Raw genomic sequence first — 21,283 nt, 5'->3', positions numbered from 1 at the left:
ACACGTTATCTCTGAAATACAGTGTATCTATGGCAACTTTGATCTATTTTATATTAAACATGTATTCTTAACATAAACCATGGCTTAAAATAAGCACGGACTTGTATAATATATATATATATATTCCTTATTTGTGGTTGAAAAGAAAAGAAAATCATTTATATTTAAAATCATATTAGCAGTTTTCAGATTTGGTGTAAGTTTGTGGGTAAATTAATTACCGAAACCTCTACAGGCGTTTCATTGGAACAATTTCGCCCAGAAACTACACATGACGCAATGTTACTCGTACTTGCCTCTGACTAGGGAGGGTCGGCTGGAAATACTCTGCCATATTGCATCAGACAAACAATAAAAAAAAATGCACAAGGACTGGAAACTGACGTGTATTACAGCCAGTAACAACTCAATTCCTCCTACTAGACAAATCGTGTATCCTATCACGGGCATAGAAAAGCAGGTTTTAGCATCCTCGTCTCCAATTAAAACCCAAACCATCTTTTAGGGAATCTGATTGGCCCAATCTGCAAGGCATCACGATGAGAAACCTACACGCGTGGACGGAATTGGGGGTTATAAATACATGCATAGCGCAATAGAATTCGACCACAGCGTCTGGTGTCAGTAGCTTTCCGAGGAAGTTGGTTAAAGGTGATGCTCTACAGTCTGAGATTGCTAGATTATTGTTATATTTGAAATCAAGGGAACTAAAATATAGACAAAATAAGTACGAACTTTAGAATTTAATATTTTATTTTGTAAAACCGAAAACATGACGGCATTTTAAAATCGCAAATTGGCAGAGAAAAAAAAAAAAAAAAACTGCACCAATGAATACTGCAGAAGCGAAAAGGGTCAAATATATACTTCAAACTTCAAGAAAGAGGCACCTCTTAATAGTTTTGCATCGACCTATAGAGCAATAACACCCGCATTATTGCATCAGACAAACGACTGCAGAACAAAATCTGATGCTTTGCACTTTATCATCAAGCTAACATTTACTAAGCCAGTTGTCGTGTTTAATTGCAAATACACCTCCAATCGAAATGAAGTTGAAAGACATCGTGACAGAGGAATCCTCTTTGTGGATTTTCGGGTACGGTTCTTTGGTTTGGAAGCCTGATTTTAAATTCAGTAGAAGCAAAATCGGGTACATTAATGGCTACAGCAGAAAGTTCTGGCACGGGGACACGTTCCACAGAGGCAACAGAGAAATGGTGAGTTGATACTTTTTAACATTGTAGGCTATGTAGCTGATGTTTTGGGCTGCGTAAATCAATTCAATTGAATTGGGGTGACGTGAAGAATGTTATATTGGATGTCAGTCACTTGCCCTATACTAGTAGTGTAACTGCAAAGGAGCCCAGGTGTATGTATTATCTATCTATCTATCTCTCTATCTATCTATCTGTCTATCTATCTATAACCAATCCTTTTTTTTACTGAGCTGTAACAGTACTATACGTCAAATCAATGCTCGTGTAGGCAGTGTTTTTATTAAACAGATACACAGTGACAGTAGCCTACCATGTAAATTTCAGTCTGATGCAACTCTAGCGTCAAATTGCATTGCACGCTGTATTCTGATCTGTAACTTTCCGTTTCTGCAGCCTGGGCGTGTGGTTACCCTCGTGGAAGATAATGAAGTAAGTACATTTCTTGTTTTCCGTAGTCTGTATATTAGCATTATCACTTTAGCTACAGTGCTGCACAGTCTTCATTAATTAACAGTACAGCAGTTTATTATGGCCTATATTGTGGTACCGCAACAGTGTCTTTGTATTTGTGTGAAAACAAACCATTATATTCTACAAAGAGAACAGAATGTAGCTATTTCTATGCAGTTAGAGATTTAGAGTTGGTTGGAGTATGCCAGTGTAATGCCATATGTAAATCTGTCTGTTCTAAAGTGAAGTGCATGTATGTCTTTCAGGCTTGCACATGGGGAGTGGGCTATGAGGTCCAGGGTGCCCAGATAGAAGAGTCCCTCAGGTACCTGAACATCCGAGAGAGCTCACTGGGTGGGTACGTCACTGAGCTGGTGGAGTTCTACCCGCGTGGCGAGAATGAGTCAGTGCTGGCACTGGTTTACATTGCCACCTCAGACAATCCCATCTACCTGGGTCCTGCCAGTTCAGAGGAGATCGCTGCACAGATCGCCATGTCCAGCGGCAAAACCGGACACAACATTGAGTACCTTGTACGGCTTGCAGAGTTCATGCGGCTGTACTGCCCAGAGGTAGAGGACGATCATTTGTTCTCCATTGAAACTGCAACAATAGCCATGCTGCCATACTTGATAAACAAAAAACGGTCAATCCCTGTGTTTTAACCTGTTTGTTTCCGTCCTTCCTCCACCACAGAACACAAGCTCATAATCCCCCCTTTGTTTGTGTACCATCACATACTGTATCTCTTTCCATGTAAGGTTTACCAGTCTGTAGTCATTGCACACTTATACATATGGTGCATATTGGACTTTATATTCATACGTGGTTCTTCATATATGTATAGTAGCTCATATACAAATGTGTATGTATGATTCAGTGAAAGGTGACTGTTCAATAGTATTTGTTTAGCTGCAAAAGACAGGAAAACAATTTTAATGAAATTGCTGCAGTGGATCACAATTTTCAATGTCGTTTTAGCTCCTGTTGTGCTGTAAGTAGTTTATTAATTTATAGAATAATTTGCTGCTCTACCAAATGCAGCATTTCTGTCTCATTCTTGGTGGGTCATGTGTATACACTGTATGAATCAACACTATGAATCATGTTTGAAAATATATTTCTTCTTCGGTTTCCAGTGGTGCTTTTGTTTAATTGTAAATTTCAAGTGGAAAAGATTATTTTAATGCCGAGCTGATGTAAGTGGACATTGAGTTTAATGGTACCAATGTATGCTGGCAACAAAGCTGTTTTAATGTTGGTCTGCCTCTCAGTATGGACTTATTGTGCTTTTGTAGCCATGTTCACTATGACGTTTTATGTATGCAAAAGTCTGGTACAACATGTTCGTGATTAATTAATACCTTTGTTTTTAAAGGAAGTATTTACTTTTACATTATATGTATAACCATACTCCAATAAATGTCAACACACACTTGATTTTTTTTTTATTTGCATGTGAAAAGATGATTCCACAACACCACAATAGTTTAGTTTGTTTCATTACTTCAGAGTACAACAGCAAAATATTAACATCTACGTTAAATAGATTTAAAGGGAAATTGATTTATTGTGGAAGCCCTGGTATGACAATATAAAACAAGAATGACTAATAACTTGGGATTAACACACAATTAAGAGAAGTTAAATCACAGCAAATAAAGGGTAACTGAATACACTATTAGTACATACAAGTAAATGTACCCAGTGCCATATTCAGCAGTGTACTTGCAATGTAAAATGAAGGAGATAAAAGTATTACCGTAAATATCTCGATGAAAAATTCTTAACACAGACAGTTTGAGGGCACAATTTATGTTGCCTATAAACAAAAAACATTTTCAGTACAATTAAATAATCCAGCATTCCACGTTCACACCTGGGACTAGGCACTAGAGTTCATTCCTCACATTCGGATTCATGACCAACTACGTTTAGGTGTAGTTAAAGTTCACTGCAATTCATCAAACACCTGTGCTTACATGGGAAGCTCTAGAAATAAACTGGGTGATGCATAGTGGTAGCACCAGCATATCTTCTGCAGCAGTTTACTTCATATTCATTATGTTTTCCTTATTTGTTTTAGTAAGTATGAAAGAGCTTTCCCAAACTGAAAAACTAAATGAACAATTGCAAACCTGCTAAAGACACCTCAGCAATGCCTTCTCCCTTTCAAATTGTTTTGCTTACACCGCTCAGTTTGTAGTGATCACCAGAGTGTCACCCAAGAAAGAGGACCTTTCTTAAGCACTTCTTGTACAGGGGGTCGTTGAGAGGTCGGTGTACTTTCACAAAGCAATTCTGGGCCAACCTGAATTTCAGTGTTTCCTGAGGCCCCTTCCTTTTCGTCTTGGGTTTGGGGTTTTAAAGCAGGTTCAAGATTGTAGACTGTTATTAAAATACTTTTAGCAGTCCTAAACATGCCACCCCTCTAGATTATCACTTAAACTTATTTAAAATGATTTCTCTACTACAAAGAGAAAGCTACGTTGTACATATATTTCAATACTATGGCATGGTAATAGCATACTTCAATTCTCTTCCCTTGCAATTACCTATGTGGGATTATTGTATCCCTTATTTACTAGTACTTTACAGGGTAGTTATCCTGCAATGAAAGCCACGCATCTTGCATTGTTTTGCAAATACAGTTTTTTGTTGTTTTTTCACTATGGGATTACATTTTTTTTATTATTCCATATTGTTGTTTTCTTAGGCAGTAAAGGAAACAATCATGTTTTTTCAAAATAATTATAAGCAATTTAGGACTACTTGCAATTAATTGTCTGAGATGTTTATTGCTGGTAGAGCAACTAGCCCAGTGTTGTCTCTGCAAATGACTACAAATATACGTAAATACTGATGTTGTGTTTTGAAGCCACAGAAGTGCCTTACAATTGCAGAATTTAGAACAGAACGTCGTGCCTGCATTTTTTCCATTAGGTTAATGTTCTCTTTTTTTGTTTAAATTGGATTTAGCATCTGTATTACATGAAATGTTGGCAGTCATGAACTCTCACAAACACCAGCTCAGTGTTGTTAATGGTTTTAAAATGACAGGCTGTGCTGTATTCAACTTTGCTTCCTCGAATTATGCCCAGTGTGGGTCAAAGGTCACCCTGACATGCTGCTGTTTACTACAGTAACTGTGACATCACTTTGGGAAATGGGCCAGAGCAACACATGGAAAAGGGCTATTCAAATATCATTTCACAGCATGTGTGCTGATTAAAAAAAACAGTGCAAGACTGAACATTTATAGTGTTCATGCAGGGAATATTAAAACCAAAGGTGATGCATATTTTAACAGTAAACCAGACCAGTCACTTTGCTGTGAAACATTAAATTCGGTAACAGTGAAAATGTTTTGTTGGTGGTTGCACAGTCCCCTTGCCAGTTTCAGGGTTGCTTTGTATCCAATGCCCCAATATTTTATACAGTTGTGTTTTCTTTACTTTGGTTTGGAGTACTTGGTTGCACATCTGTGGCTTGTGGATGACCAATTTACACGAACTTAAATAATTAACAAATGGTTCTTTCAATTTCTTGCAGCATTGACAAGTAACAGCAAGAAAAGCACAATGCTTCTGGGGGACAAAGCCAGACAATTCCAAAGTTCCTGTTTCCAAATGGCCTGAGTTCCAGAAAGCAAAGTCAACAAAAACAAAGCAATGGTAGCATAATCTAAGGGTTTATAATTGGTGTTCTCTGATTCTGTCACTAGAGTTCCTTTGTCAAAGCAGTGGGTTGACAAATGTATGCAAGCGTGGGCATATGAGCTGATGTGTGTCTACAGGGAACCAGATTTAGCCATATACCAAAAGGAAATGAACATCTGTAACAGCTTATTCTGTTGCCTTTTAAATTCTATTGAAAAAAAAAATGTAAATCTGTTTTGGATTTTTATGTGTAGCAAGAGATGAATGCTTCGTTCAGGAGGCTATAAATACAGATTTTTACTGTAGGTACTCCTGCACCTAATCACAGTTTAAAATGGCTAATGCACTGAGGAATGTATGTGTGTGGTAATTCCTTTAGAAAATATCCATCTAGGGCTGGAAATAATACCTTCAAGTTGAACCCTATTCCATGTGCAACCAAAGGAAACAAGATCTCCTGCAACACTCTGTACTGGAACACCAGTCACCATTCCAGGAATGAAGTTCTCAACCAGTTCCAAGAATCAGGGTGAAGAAAGAACAGGCTCTTGTTTACCAGCTGTGGAGAGGAGCACTGGGAGGATGTAGCTGATTACCCCCTCAAAAAACATGCATTTTGTGAATTTGCCATTGGTACTATTTATTGGATTTACAGCCCAGTTGGATATAATCTGGTTTGGATTACACTATGTAACACAATTTTTGTTCCTGGGTAGTAAGTGTTACTTCCTAATTGCTTATGCCTCAAAAGCATAGAAAATGGCTATTATTCCCCACAAACTTTGCTTTTGTGACCAGGACAGTGATATTTCAAAATATCACTATTTCCAATGGGAAAATGGGCAAATGTGTGCCTTTTCGTTCACATAAAGTCAGAAAAAAACAACATATGAATCCAAATTAACATGTATTTATACTAAAGTAATACAAAAATGACTACAAAAGATTTAGAAGTGAGTAGTTTTTCGAGATTTACGATTATACTGTATTTACAGTATTTACAGTATAATCGTAAATCTCGAAAAACTACTCACTTCTAAATCTTTTGTAGTCATTTTTTGTGTTACTTTAGTATAAATACATGTTAATTTGGATTCATATGTTGTTTTTTTCTGACTTTATGTGAACGAAAAGACACACATTTGCCCATTTTCCCATTGGAAATAGTGATATTTTGAAATATCACTGTCCTGGTCACAAAAGTAAAGTTTGTGGGGAATAACAGCCATTTTCTATACTTTTGAGGCATAAGCAATTAGGAAATAACACTTACTACCCAGGAAAAAAAAAAAAAAAAAAACATTGTTGCATGGTATATGTTAAATAAAAATCAGCTTTTAAAAGATTATTTCTTGGCTAAGAGCCACAGATTGTAAATTGGGGGCAAATCATAATATACTGTATAAAATGTACACTGAACAAAAATATAAACGCAACATGTATAGTGTTGCTTCCATGTTTCATGACCTGAAATAAAAGATCCCAGAAATTTTCCATACGCAAAAAAAGCTTATTTCTCTCAAATGTTGTGCACAAATTTGTTTACATCCCTGTTAGTGAGCATTTCTCCTTTGCCAAGATAATCCATCCACTTGACAGGTGTGGCATATCAAGAAGCTGATTAAACAGCATGATCATTACACAGGTGCACCTTGTGCTGTGGACAATAAAAGGCCACGCTAAAATGTGCAGTTTTGTCACACAACACAATGCCACAGATGTCTCAAGTTTTGAGGGAGCATACAATTGGCATGCTGACTGCAGGAATGTCCACCAGAGCTGTTGCCAGAGAATTGAATGTTAATTTCTCTACCATAAGCCTCCTCCAATGTCATTTTAGAGAATTTGGCAGTATGTCCAACCGGCCTCACAACTGCAGACCACGTGTAACCACGCCAGCCCAGGACCTCCACATTCGGCACCTGCAGGATCGTCTGAGACCAGCCACTGAAACTGTGGGTTTGCACAACCGAAGAATTTCTGCACAAACTGTCAGAAATTGTCCAAGGGAAGCTCATCTGCGTGTTCGTCATCCTCACCAGGGTCTTGACCTTACTGCAGTTCGGTGTCGTAACCGACTTCAGTGGACAAATGCTGACCTTTGTTGGCCACAGGCCCGCTGGAGAAGTGTGCTCTTCACCGATGACTCAGTTTCAAGTGTACTGGGCAGATGGCAGACAGTGTGTATGGCGTCGTGTGGGCGAGCGGTTTGCTGATGTCAACATTGTAAAGAGTGCCCCATGGTGGTGGTGGGGTTATGGTATGGGCAGGCATAAGCTACAGACAACGAACACGATTGCATTTTATCGATGGCAATTTGAATGCACAGAGATGCCATGATGAGATCCTGAGGCCCATTGCCATGCCATTCATCCACCGCCATCCCTTCATGTTTCAGCATGATAATGCACGACACCATGTCACAAGGATCTGTACACAATTCCTGGAAGCTGAAAATGTCCCTGTTCTTCCATAGCCTGCATAGTCACCAGATATGTCACCCATTGACCATGTTTGGGATGCTCTGGATCGACATGTACGACAGCGTGTTCTAGTTCCCGCCAATATCCAGCAACTTCGCACGGCTATTAAAGATGAGTGGGACAACATTCCACAGGCCACAATCTGCCTGATCAACTCTATGCGAAGGAGATGTCCCTCCCCCCTGCATGAGCCAAATGGTGGTCACACCAGATACTGATTGGTTTTCTGATCCACGCCCCTACCTTTTTTTTTTTTTAATGTATCTGTGACCAACAGATGCATATCTGTATTCCCAGTCATGTGAAATCCATAGATTAGGGCGTAATGAATTTATTTCAATTGACTGATTTCCTTATATGAACTGTAATTCAGTAAGATCTTTGAAATTGTTGCATGTTGCTTTATATTTCTGTTCAATGTGCTTGGGGGGGGGGGGGGGGGGGGGGTTGCTTCCCCAGAGCCAGTCTGTGGAAAGAGCAGAAGCAGAAGGTGTCATACATTGTAGACCCAACTTCCCACAGCAACACAAAGGGATAATATCATCGAGAAAGAGCACAACCTATTTTCTTTATTGACTCTTACACATTATGCTTTGATTTGTGAAAACTTTCAACAGTGGACATGGTTCAAGTTGATAGACAGCATTTTCAAGACTGGACTTAAAACACGGCAAATCCTAAGGAATATCAGTTTGGTGTGATCTCACCTACAGGAAACGATCCAATGCAACAGAGAACAGATGAACAACCACAAGTCTGGACACAGGGTTGTAAGACAAGTAAGATATTATGAAACAAGAAGGCACACGTGTTTTTAAAAATGATTCTCTGTCACTCTGTTTATTTTGTTTCTCCAGTTAGTAAAAGGGCATTTATACATATGTACATAATTACCTATAAAAATAGACAAACATTAAAGGAAAAACAAAAGGGGTAGCATCCCCTATCAATATTTACATTGAATTCAGGCAACAAACACAAAAGACAATGTGGTTTCCGAACGCAAACGATTTTATGCTCCGATGTCATCTGCAACACTGAAGCTGTGAATTTTTAAAGGAGATTTTGGTACTATATGACTTGGTATAACTCAAAGTCTAAATTTTAAGTGGGAAAAGTACCTCTTTGGTCTATTGGGACCATGACAACCATTATTTTGTCACTGTAATTGTTGGAATTATGGAGGGTGATTGCATCCTTGCACCAAATACTCATTTTAGTGCAATTTATTAATTTATTTTTGTTATCTTTTTACAGTACTTACCATTTGAAATTGTATTTAAATACTAATTTAACCTTTGACTAATATTATAATGTCTTTACGAAAGGTTTGAAAAATTTTGCGAGTTTCCTTTTTGGTATTTCAGCTAAACTAACGTGCAGTTGTATATTTATAATTGTCATATTTGTCTTAACCCATTTCTTTCAATGTTTCCTGCAAATGTAAATGCAGCTTTTCCTCACTTGAGTCATTTTCTTTGCCTTTAGTCGGTTATGGTTGCTGTTTACATGGGCACAACAATTTATCTCCTTCAGCGCTGCATCTTTTTTAAAAAAAATAAAGACTATATTACAAAACAATCTGAATTTTATTATCACTTTTTTTTTCTTTTTACATTCAGGGGTTTGCAATAAAAACCCGCTCTTGATTTTGTGCCTCTTCCGTCAAACATCTGTGGTTAACCTGTTTTTTTTTTTTTAATGTGCAAAATGCTAGGTAAGAACCCCACACAATATCCTCAGACTTTTTCAGTGGACATAGTTTGTAAATTAATTCCCATTCCTTATTTTTTACAAGGCATAGCAAATGATGTTTTAAAATCCACTTGCCTTCCCTTTAAAGAGAAACTCAAATGATATTTATCTTGACTAATGTATTCTTGTTTAAAATCACTTTGTACATCTTTTTTTGTTTCAGTCAACACAACCCTGTGACTTTTTAAAACTGTCCTTCACCTTGAAGCACTCTGCCCCCAGTGGATACAGGAAATACCACATGTGTTTTACATAAGGTTTTTCTTACTGATGTATTTCTTAAATCCACTAGGGGCAGTGTTGCAGGCAGACAGGTTAATGACATGCAATTTAAGAGTTTCAAAATGTCACGAAGATGTGATGAATTAAACGTTAAATGACATATAAAAATAATTCTAAACACCAAGAAAAATATATTACATAAGATAACAGATGTTTCTGGCTCGGACCAAGTTGCTCTTTCAGTAATGTCAGTTAGTTTTCGGTGCTTTGCTCAAATTTGAATTTCTAGAAAGCACATGCAAGATGCACCCTCTGAAGGTACAATATGTTAGAGAAGTACTCTTGTCCATGTTGTTCTGCAGGCACTTATGCTCTCTGTATCGGACAACGTGTCACAATCGTGAAATAGTTAATGAGCGACACTCTCCTGTCCCAGTTTCTGTTAAGGATGTCACTGTATGTGTAAAATGTGATTCCTATTGGAATGTGGCTCTCTGTACATCTGAAAAAAAAATATGGAGATAAAGGGTATGAAATGGATTTTAAAAGGTGTGGCTTACTTTCTACACTGATATATACCATGACATGTTTTATTGCATGGTACAACAAAGATGTTCTTTCATTTAATACTGAGAACATTGAAACAACTTTCAGAATTAATCACAGAAAACAAGGTGGGAGTTATTGTTCAGGACACAGACAAACACACTGATTGTTTAAATGAAAAACCAGGAAGGATTTTAGTAAAAAAAATGTAAATATTAGATAACAGCTCAAAAGACAACTTTATTCTACAACTCTGTTGGACACCAGTTTGTTGGTTACTCAACACTTGTTTTTTTTTTGCCTGGTGGTACGCAAATTATAAATAAACAACTAACGAAGGAGTTGAATTTACATTGTCTGGCAAAATACAATAATGCATATGCTGAAGACCAAAAATAAATAAATAAACAAAATAAGGACAAAAAATGATTGTTTCATCAAAGAGGCCCTCTGCTGTGCGTGCATCCTCCAAATTACATTATTATCTTTGTCTCAAAGTGGTCTCTTTATTCCATCCATTTTTGTACTGTAGCATTGGTGACTTTTCTTCTCTACAAAGCTGAATGGCAAGAAATGTACGCTGTTGGTTTCCAGATATTGAATCACAAGTGGCTTGATCTAGTGTTTGCTGAAGAATACACCACTTTAAAAACAGCTAAATTAATGCATAATCCTGGGATGTTAAAATCTGCACTTTGATGCCTGTATGCTGTGGTTCTGTTTCCAATTAAGCCTGCAAAAGGACTGGGGTTCGAAGGTGTAGTGAGATTGCAATGGCAGCGTAGCTCTCCTGATGCAGGGCTTCTGCTACTGTCCTCCTGGTGTACTGGGTCCTTTATTTTTTCTATTTGGAGTCGGAGGGTTGGGGGTGCTAGTATGGCTTAGGGTTTGTTGGCTGGCAGGGATGCTGTTCCCTTTACCCTGCGGTGAGGCTAGCGGAGAGGAAGCGCCTGTAGGGATGAAGGTGGCTGTGCTGGAGGATCGTGAGAGGGAAGGCTGCAATGTGCTGGTCGCAGGAATACCTGACATGGAAAAATCAAAGAAAAAAATAATAGGATTCATGTTTTACTTATATATTACAGATTATCTGGGAGACTAATCAAATAATTCCAAAAATCTTACCTGTTGAGCACTTTGCATGCTAGGTGTTTGCTCATACATGCAGTTTTGAAAGAAGCACACGTTAAAGCAAATTTTAAGAAAAAAAAATTTCTGGTACAATACAAGGTTAAACAACTCTTGCAGTTTGCTTACTACTTTCAGGTAGTTTTTTACTGTTTCACATAATTTCACTCGTCTTTGAGGTAAAAGCATGTCACCGGCTGCAAACTTTGCCATTAGGGTAGCAACTGGTTGACAGAAAAAGCAGCATTTTTAAGAGATGGTGAGATGACTAAGGAAGTGCCGGACTACCTGAAAGTAAGGCAGTGGTGCAAGACACATTTTCTTTTTTATTATTTGACCCTCGATTTTTTCCCCAATTTACAGTAGATTGTCCAATTATGTTTTTTACCCTTCACCGCAGCAATTCTCCACACAGCTGAGAACTGAAGGTGATGTAATTTTCTTTTAAATTAAAATACGAGTAAAACTTTCAAAGAAACCAGAGCAAGTGGACAAACATTTCTCCATATGAAGGCATTCTAATTTTAACTCTGAATTGAGCATTTCCTGTTGAAAGTTATAGATCAGTCATTATTATGCTAAAATGTATTCTCAAAATGGAAGTAATTTTTTGCCATAAAAGCTACTACATCAATGGTAGATTCCCCTTGTTGTTATCATTCACAGTTCAAGAATGCTTCAGCCGCACCTTTTGATACGCTGTACCCGTATGCTGCGTAAGCAGCCGCTGAGGCAGCTGCAGCTCCCGCCATGGCCCCTGCCATCGCTGCGGCGCTTCCTGCGGTTGACTTGCGGCTCCTCCCCTTCCCAGCTGACTTGGTCCCTCCGCCTGAGCCTTTGGGGCGCCCGCGGGAACGACCTGACCTTCCACGCCCTGGACTGGACGTGTCCTGAGAGGAGATGCCTTAAAAACAACAAGATGGGAAAGTTATTGTGAATAGAGGCAGTTTTCCCCAACTGCTTTTAAAACAACAGTGAAAACCCATTACACAGCCTCCAGTAACATATTTCTGATTTAGATTCTTGACAGCTACACTTTGTTGTTTTAACTAATTTCATCAGTTAAAAGCTATAGACTCAATTATGGAAAAGTAGGTCAATCACCCATCCACACGGGTTGCATATACATTGTACAAGGCCATCAAAATGCAGTTATATATATTTTTTGGTATAGCTAAAGAAGTAAAAAATTGCCCAATATAAACTGCATGTGCATTTCAAAACTTGACACTCGGAATACAGTATATATTTTGGTTGCCTGTCTGTTCTTTGTTGTGGAAGAAGGGTGTTACCAATCCTTTAAAGTGGCACAAGAGAATCTTTCCTTACCGTTTATAGTATCAGACACAGATCCTGTGATAGATACGGGTGAGCTGGTTGCCCGAGACTGGGGAGCGGAGGACGTCGGATCGTCAACAATCACCAGCATGTCACTGCTGCTCTCGTCCGCGGGTATCGATCCTGCTAGCAGCTCACTGCTCATTGAGATCTGTATGGAGGGGTAGTGCTGGGGTAAGGACTTGGCTCTGTTCTGTTTATGAATACTGTAGCATTATAGAACATTGTGTCCTTAACTTAACCTTAACTCAGAGCAATAACAAATGTTCACCTAAACAAACAGTATTCTTCCCAACAGTAGATTGTGCTTTGTTTATTTTGGTTGTGACACTTCCTCATGAACAAATGCATTTTGCTGTTGACTTGGTAATTATTTAGTTGTAACCCTGGACAACACTGCTTGCATTCATACGAATCATCAGTACGTTAGTTTCTGCTTACCTCGCTGAAGGGGCTAGGCATTGCCGAATCCACGCTGATAAAGGAATCGTCTCCATCTGCAGACAGATTAGAGTTGTCTGCCAACGGCAGGAATGGAATGACAATATTCACCCCTTCTTTTTTCTTTTTTAAGTCCATCTCATCTTCCTTCTTCTTCTGAGGAGAAAACAAGACCTTGAATTATTTCAACTCTTTCCACCTCGCCGTTCAGGGTGTGCCAAGACCATGGAAAAACATTACCTTTTCAGCGTATTTGTCTCTTTTACGCTTGCGATCTTTAACTTTATTGCACTCTTCCAGTTGCCTTTTTTCGTCCTGCCGCATTCTCACTATGGAAGAGAGACCAAATAAAAACATTTAACATGAGCAACACAGGTTAACAGCCTATGATTTTAGAAATCAGTTTATATGATGTAATTCACAAACTCAAAACCAGTGTCTTACATTTCTTTTCCAGCTCCTCGTCATCCAGTAACAGACTGACCACCTCCTTTGGTTTCAGAGTGTCTGGTTTGAAATTACCGCCCGAGATCACCATTTGCTGGATCTACGAAAGTTACAATAGAATGTCAAAACCTCCTCAGAAAGTCTTCATCAGCCAATTAACATTCAAGAGCATATCATCATAATGTTGGGTTAACTGTATTTTTTAATTATACTGTGTAGTACTGTATTTTTTTTAATTGAAAACCATGCATTACAAACATGTTTGAAACAGCGTCATCTAAAAATGAAGGCAATACATCTGTGCACGCACCTCACTCTTCTCCTTGGCTCGCTGTAATATCCTCTCTTCGATTGTCCCCTTGCATATTAACCTGTACACAGTCACCTGCTTGGTCTGTCCCAGCCTGTGGGCTCTGTCCATAGCTTGCTGGTCCACTGTTGGATTCCAGTCACTGTCGTAAAATATAACCTGAAAAAGATTTGTTATTTCATTATATTCTAAATATCCGATTTTGTAATGGAAGTTCTAGTTAAAATTCCGGTAGATTACAGTACATATAAACCCTGCCTGGGCGCTGCTGCTGGAACATCGCAGTGCACAAACAAGAATCTTAGTTCTCTGATCTCACCAGCAGTGCTTAACATTATGGTCATCTGTAACAGAAGACAAACAAAAACCTCTTATCTGAAGTCTGTTCAGCTCAATATCGTTCCAGTATTGTTTGCTTTATTTATGATTCGTGGTGGAGTGCTGCTTATTGTCACACCCCTCCAGACTGTAAGGGAACACCAAACTTACTGTGTCAGCAGCTGTCAGATTGATGCCAAGGCCCCCAGCTCTAGTACTCAAGAGGAAGACAAAGATATCGGTTCTGGGAAAGGGGGAAAAACACAAAGGTTTGCTCGCTAGATGTAGGTGACAGCAGGTCTTACTTGCAAAGGTTCTGTAGGATTAGCTGCATGCATCTAAGTGCAACTACATAGGGACATTGAGACTTTAACAGCAAAAGACAGTCAAATATGAATAAGACAGAGACCACATTTTATAAGTTGTGTGGTGGTAACAGGCCTGTGATAATTTTAGATATCTGTGATGCATTAGTGATTACCATAAAAGCACATAATATAATGTCAGAGCTAAATACATTAGGATACATTCAGCACAGCAATTATATGCCATCTCTAATGTATAATGATATTTTAGCGATTACCCAATAAATATTATCACCACAAAAACATAACAGTAATTCAATTAAAAAGACTGCTTGTTTTTCCACTTCTGTGAATACTTAGAGACATACCTGCTCTGAAAATCTGCCACCATGTCACGCCTCTCTGAAATCTTTGAAGACCCATCTAGCCTCATGTATGTATGCTTGCGAAAAACCATATACTCCTGGAAATAAAAGATACAGAAATTAATTTCATGATTGATGGGAGTGTTGTTGTTTTAAGCTACTTATAATCACACCTAAAACAAATGTAACACTAACCCTTACTTTTGGTTTCTCAAACTATCATTTTGTAGTGCCACTGTATACGTTTTGCTCTGATGAGAACAAACACTTCTCTTTGTAAAGGAGTATGCTTTATTTAATGTGCCTGGAAGCAGCACTGGCAAAAGAACATCTGGTATTATAGTGAAGTCAAATTTAGCTTTTAATGAGTATAATATTAGCTTTCAGCAAATGAATAAGAGACCAGCATGGTAGCCCCAAACAGTGATAGAAGTGCCAAACTGGTATTGTTCCAGGAACATCTAACAGAATCAGGCAGTCACCTTCTGGCATTGATGAAGGGCTGTAGGGGTGCTGGAATATACTGTACAGGACACAGGCCTGTCTAAATACTCAATCGTAAATGCTGAGGTAAAAATATACAAAAGGAGTGCTGCCGTTGTCTCCCATTGTTTATTTAGTGTGTATGTACTTGGTAGGGTTTTGCGTATGCCAACATGGGAAAAGGCAGACATACAGGTTTAAAAAAATAAATAAATAAATAGCAAAGTACTGTAGCAGATGTAGTTAAGTAGCTAAAATTCCCAGATACCACTAGGCTTAAGAGTAAGACAAAGGAGCCCCTAAACTGATATTTCTTCTTAATAATGTGGCTAACCCAAGGATGTATGACACAGCTATCTTTATAGTGGCTTTTAAAAAGTACCGTAACGCTTGTGCAATTATTGAATGCTAACCCTGCATAAAAACCCAAACATGATCAGTTATCATTGTCACAGTTGCTGATTGTTTTGTTATTCTGTACTTTTTTAAATCCAGTACTGTATAAAGATAGAGGTGCCAAAATTAAAATGTCATTCTAGGGTAGGTTTCACAGCACTGACTCAACAAAACATGGGTATGAGGCAAAACCATGCTCATAGTGCTGTGCTGCCCTCTACAGGCATTATCTCCTAATAAGATGTCTAATCCTGGCACAAAGAAACAAAAATCTATTGCTACCAGTTACGCTCCATGAAAAACAAAACACACACAATGCACAACAAGCCTTGAGGCAGTATAGTTGTGTGATTAGACCAAACTTATCTGTGACTAGGCAGGTGCTGTGACTGTTTTTACTTGTTTTAAAGTTTCCAGGTACCGGTATTATATTTTTTAAATTATGCCAGGTAGCTGAAAATGCAATGTGAAATTTACTGCACAATAACTTCTGTGATACTTTTTTTGTTTCTTGATGGTGATGTAATGTACTACAGGAAAGCAGGCCAGTGACACTGTACATAAACTCATTCTTGTTTTCCCACTACAGTTAGAGGACATCTGCCAAATAATTTCTGCATTATTCTTCAGTCTGGCGTACTGTCTGCAGAAGCATAACCAGTAGCACAGTGTCTGCAATGTGATGACCAAATCTCAAATAATGTGCTGGTAATGAAATATGGATATCCTGGAACCTGGCTGGTTAGTGGCAGAAAAAAATAAAAATAAATAAACACCATTCTCTGCTGGCAAGAGTTTGCTTGCTGACTGATCAAAACACCTGTGACTACACTGTCAACAAGGCAGCCAGGACAGCACAGGACTAGTCATCTAGAAGGTCTTTAAATTGTTCTAAAGAGATACATGATCTTTTCTCAATGTTGACTGCTTCCAATTCCTCCACAGGATGGAAATCTGCAACACAATCTGTTCAACAATGATCCATAGTTTACTGAAATCAAGTAGGTTTGGGTGCTTCAATATCTCTATCCTTGTTTTACACGGTGTCTATCACCATTCATCCCATCAGTTTTTTGTTCCCTTAATTTATAACCACGTCCATTGGTCAGCGTTTGACTAGAGGTCTTAATGAACACAATGTGACCTCTAGTACTAGTGAGGGTCATTGCCATGGTGATGATGAAGTGCTCTTGTGAAGGGACTGATTTGTAATGATGTTATCCCTGTAAATTAGATTTAGTTCGAGTCAGTGAATACATGCACACTCACTCACTCACACCACCCACTAATACATCACTAACACAACTGACCCTACCTTAAACTAACATGCAGATTATCAGAACAGAGTATTCTGGGATGCTACTGTCTTCAGTGCCTTTAGCAAAAGCACCAACAGACTACAGCATTACCAACTATTTTGAACAAATAGTTACTGCAGCAAACTGGTACCGATATGGTACCATAATGAATTACCAGTGTGTACTGGGTCATATCAAAGGTATGCAATATTAGTATGTGACAATATGTGGTACTATTCAACTAAAGCCTCATACCATTGTAGTCAACCTTTTACTACCTTTACACCTCAGTACAGAATCATTTGGTTGTAATGAAACTTCATTGCCACTAAAGATAATATGTCAAGCATGTTTTAGCTGTAATAAGAGCCATCTCTGAGGTGGCTGGCAGAAATGCTGCCAGGTCAATATCACCAACCAAACTGAGATGCATCAGCTCAGAACTGTATGCCAATCTCAAATAAGTCTGCTCGAGATGTTCATGTTGAAATCCAATCTAAATAATCCATTTCAAATTAAAAAAAGCTCTTAAACTATATTACCATTTAAACTCTATGGTCTCACAAGGTATGGAGTACTGTGTCTAACTGAGACCTAACCAGATTCCACTATTTTTAACCTGGGCTCGATACATATTTGTGATCGAATGCAAAAACAGATTGTGCAGCCTGCAAAAAAAAATTATTAAAAAGCATAAAACATAAAAACGAAACACACAAGCAAGACATGGTAGCCTTACCATCCCCTTAACATAAATGCATGCAGCAGTCTCCAGGTATTTCAAATGTATTTATTTCAATTATTCATACTGTAATTTTTATATGCAGTTGAGTCATCATAGGGTGAAAAATAATACACAACTACATACAGATCAACAAATTTAACACACATGGCCAAAGTCATTATCCAGATTCAGGGCTGAATAGAATTACATGTGCATGCTCTATAGGATTACACATTATTGTTCACTGCACGCTTCAAGCATCACAACTAACCCATACACCTTTTAGCAACCAAGAGAGCATTCCAAGATCCTGCTAATAGAATTAACATGAATGTCTGCTTTCAATAAACTTAGTCCACCCGAATTATATTTACAAATCTTTCAATGCAACAATCAAATAGTCTTTGGGGTCCCAAATACAAAAATGCACACGATTTCAACAGTGGTCTAGTGATGGAACTGAAACCCTATGCAGTAATCCAGTTTAGGTGTCTGTTCCCTGCACAGGAAATTGTGAAATACTCAAAGCAGTGATAACAATGGGTGTCTACAGCACTGACCCAGTAAAAAAACATTCTTTAAATTAAGCTATTGAATCAGCTTATAAAACAGACATTATCGAGAAATATAATGAAGGCTTTAGCCAAAATGTTTGTTTTCTTGGATTCTTAAATGGACTGATCTGTGCTACAAAATAATATTATTAGTCTATAAAGGGTTAAGTTAATGTTGGCATTTGCCTTGTATATTATACCATCATAGCTTTTTAGATCACAAACCAATTTAAAACAAACTAAGCCAGTTTTTTTTTTTTTTTTTTTTTTTTTTTTTAAATAAATAAGTGTTGTTGATAAATAACTGACTTTTTGAATTTCTTGAGCTGTTTTTCCTCCAGAGGAAGTGAACATGTCTAAGTTAATGTAGGAAACTACTGTGACAGATGTCCCTTTAGCCAGCTTCCACTTTGTACAAGATGACCATAATTTTTCCCTCCACTATGGAGTCAGGCTTCAGGTAAATGGTGAGTCATTAGGCCATTTAATTCTCCATAAAAAAAGTAATTGCGATGTGATGGATTTTCATCCACTACATGATGTAGCAGTTTGAGCACCTAATAAATGATAAACCTGCACTTACAACCAGCAAGGTAAACTGCCTTTAGCTCTCTAAAAATAAAGACCCTTATCAACAAATCCAAGAAACATATGTGAGCCCAGCAAAAAAAAACAGGATTCCTAAATATTTTGTCTTTACACCAATCAGGAGAGATATTTTGAGAAGGCGGCTCACTTATCATGTGACCAAGCAAAACGGCACTTTATTGATATGAAGTGTGGGTCTATTTTAATGATCTAAACAGTGTTGGATCTTAATACCACCATCCTGATAGGTATTTAACTGGTTTTCTGAGGACTACAGTAAGTTTAATTGTAATTGCATTATAATGTAGTAATTGTGTCAATAAATCAGAGTTAAAGTGGGGTACTTACATCGGCAGATGTTTAGATCACTAAAATATGTCTGCATAACATCTTTTCACAGTGGCACCAATCAATGCAATATTAATGCCTTTCAGAATTATGCAAGGATTGATAGTACAGTACCTTAAGTGGTAGGCATTGCTTTTATTGTAGAGGATCTTGCTGACAGCCTCCCCCCTTTGCCTTGCATCTCTCTCTCTCTCTCTCTCTCCCCCCCCTCCCCCCCTCCCCCTCCCCCTCCCTCCAGATGCCACTGATGCCACACTAATTACCAATTTTCCACACTGATAAATCTGTTCTGCAGAGGGCAAGAGGGTGTCAGGGAGATGAAAAACATGTTCTCAGAACGTATGGTAAAATTGGTAATTTCCGTCTGCTTCAATGACACATGAAGTGGATCACACACACTGGGTAACTTGCAAAGAGAGAGAAACCATATCTATAACACAAAAAATCAACTCCCTTTCTATAATCCTTGCATAGAAAGACAGCATAACTCCAAAATCTTTATGATTGCATTGAATTTTTGGAATGCTTTTTGGAATTGCCCATTAACTTTCATAATTTTTCTTTGTACAGTATACATGCAGTAGTGTACTTTGATGTATCTGACATTATTAATTTATAATGCCCCGACCTTAATAAAGCAACTACAATGTAGTATAATGACTCCCTCTGCTATCCGATGGACTCTTGGAACCAATTTTATTGGATATGACTGCTTATTCAGTAGTATAAAATGGTTAGCTGAAATACAGACAAATCGGTGATGGTCAATGTATGGTCTAAACTGTTAAATCTTATTGTGGTACTTTATTCACCACAGAGGCTGCACGATCACTGTTACTGGGCAGCAAAATAACTACCAGAGGAGAACAGAGTGATTAGTTCCACCATTTTGTGCATTAGTGTACGAAAATACATTGATATCAACAGCTGGCGTGTCATTGGCTGACAAAACTTGTTTGAATTCTGTGCCTCCAGTTTTAAAAATTTGGCAGGTCAGTGTAAAATCATCAGAAAATCCCATAATTGGGCTCATTCAGCCAACCACGAGAGAGAAATTAACGATGGTGAATTTTAAAGTTACTGCATTGATAATGTAGGGTTTTTACTGTTGTGAAAATTATGCTTCCATTGCTTCATGAGCTTTTCCACTAAGGACACATTTAATTGTTCTGTTAAATCAATATTTGCTTCCATATGGTGGTTGAGAAAGATGGCTAATTTAAATAGAAACCAGAGCATGCAGAAATTAAACCACAGCACAGGTTGGCTTGTACACATTCAAATAAGGATTTTTCTGGTTTCAGTTGAACAATATATCCCTAACCAAGCGAAATATGTAGTCATTGGAAATGTACAGAAATTGCAACACTTCCTCAAAGAAGTCTTAGTTTATACTATATAACCTACAGCATTCTTTAATTATTAAATTCTTGGCAAGGCACGACAGTCCTCAAAAATGAGTTGTGTGGTGTCAGTGCAGTGAACCAAACTAACAATTCTAGACTTAAAAGCTCATAATAGATATCACTGAATACTGTATAATGAAGTGGTTAAACTACAAATGCATGTGAAAGATGTATGTTCTACACTATCTTTCCATAGGAGTTTATACAACTGCTACAATATCTATACTGCTATCAATTACTTAGGAGCATCCCTCTTATAGGTTTATGATTCTGAACGCAAAAGAGGAGCTGTGCCATTAGCTATTAACAGTGCTGGGAAGTTACTTTTAAAAAGTAATCTGTTACAGTTACAAGTTACTTGAACAAAATTTTAACTCAGTGTTAATACAGCGACATCTACTGGCAAAACATAAATCGGAAATACTTTGGAAAAGTTAACTATGGATACCCCACACTCTGCTTGGAAAGGAAAGGCGCTTCAAAATAATATATGGTATTGTAA

The 21,283-nt window shown here is 38.0% G+C and overlaps 2 protein-coding genes across 8 annotated transcripts in view; one reads left to right on the top strand and one right to left on the bottom strand.

Moving 5' to 3' along the window:
- Positions 1-594: 594 nt before the first annotated feature.
- Positions 595-3,105, top strand: chac1 (ChaC, cation transport regulator homolog 1 (E. coli)). The gene is made up of 3 exons (XM_041276551.1): positions 595-1,220; positions 1,614-1,649; positions 1,937-3,105. The coding sequence occupies exons 1-3, from the start codon at positions 1,050-1,052 to the stop codon at positions 2,333-2,335; spliced, it is 606 nt and encodes a 201-aa protein (XP_041132485.1). The 5' UTR covers positions 595-1,049; the 3' UTR covers positions 2,336-3,105.
- Positions 3,106-9,382: 6,277 nt separating this feature from the next.
- The window catches only part of LOC121329802 (chromatin-remodeling ATPase INO80-like), a 45,395-nt gene continuing 33,494 nt past the window's right edge, over positions 9,383-21,283 (bottom strand). For 3 of the 7 annotated variants that reach the window (XM_041275637.1, XM_041275639.1, XM_041275638.1), the window contains exons 28-37: positions 14,988-15,082; positions 14,486-14,558; positions 14,242-14,340; positions 13,997-14,155; positions 13,684-13,786; positions 13,480-13,568; positions 13,240-13,395; positions 12,790-12,949; positions 12,149-12,364; positions 9,383-11,357 (exon numbers count right to left, since the gene is read on the bottom strand). In XM_041275637.1, coding sequence (XP_041131571.1) covers positions 11,143-11,357; positions 12,149-12,364; positions 12,790-12,949; positions 13,240-13,395; positions 13,480-13,568; positions 13,684-13,786; positions 13,997-14,155; positions 14,242-14,340; positions 14,486-14,558; positions 14,988-15,082 — 1,365 coding nt within the window. In that variant the 3' untranslated portion in view covers positions 9,383-11,142. Of the gene's footprint in view, positions 11,358-12,148; positions 12,365-12,789; positions 12,950-13,239; positions 13,396-13,479; positions 13,569-13,683; positions 13,787-13,996; positions 14,156-14,241; positions 14,341-14,485; positions 14,559-14,987; positions 15,083-21,283 lie in introns of those variants that run through there. The other 4 variants (XM_041275640.1, XM_041275642.1, XM_041275641.1 and 1 more) reach the window with 4 other exon arrangements.

Source organism: Polyodon spathula, chromosome 17 (genome assembly GCF_017654505.1).
Source record: "Polyodon spathula isolate WHYD16114869_AA chromosome 17, ASM1765450v1, whole genome shotgun sequence".
NCBI classification, from domain to species: Eukaryota; Metazoa; Chordata; class Actinopteri; order Acipenseriformes; family Polyodontidae; genus Polyodon; species Polyodon spathula.
This window is presented reverse-complemented; position numbering and strand designations above follow the sequence as displayed.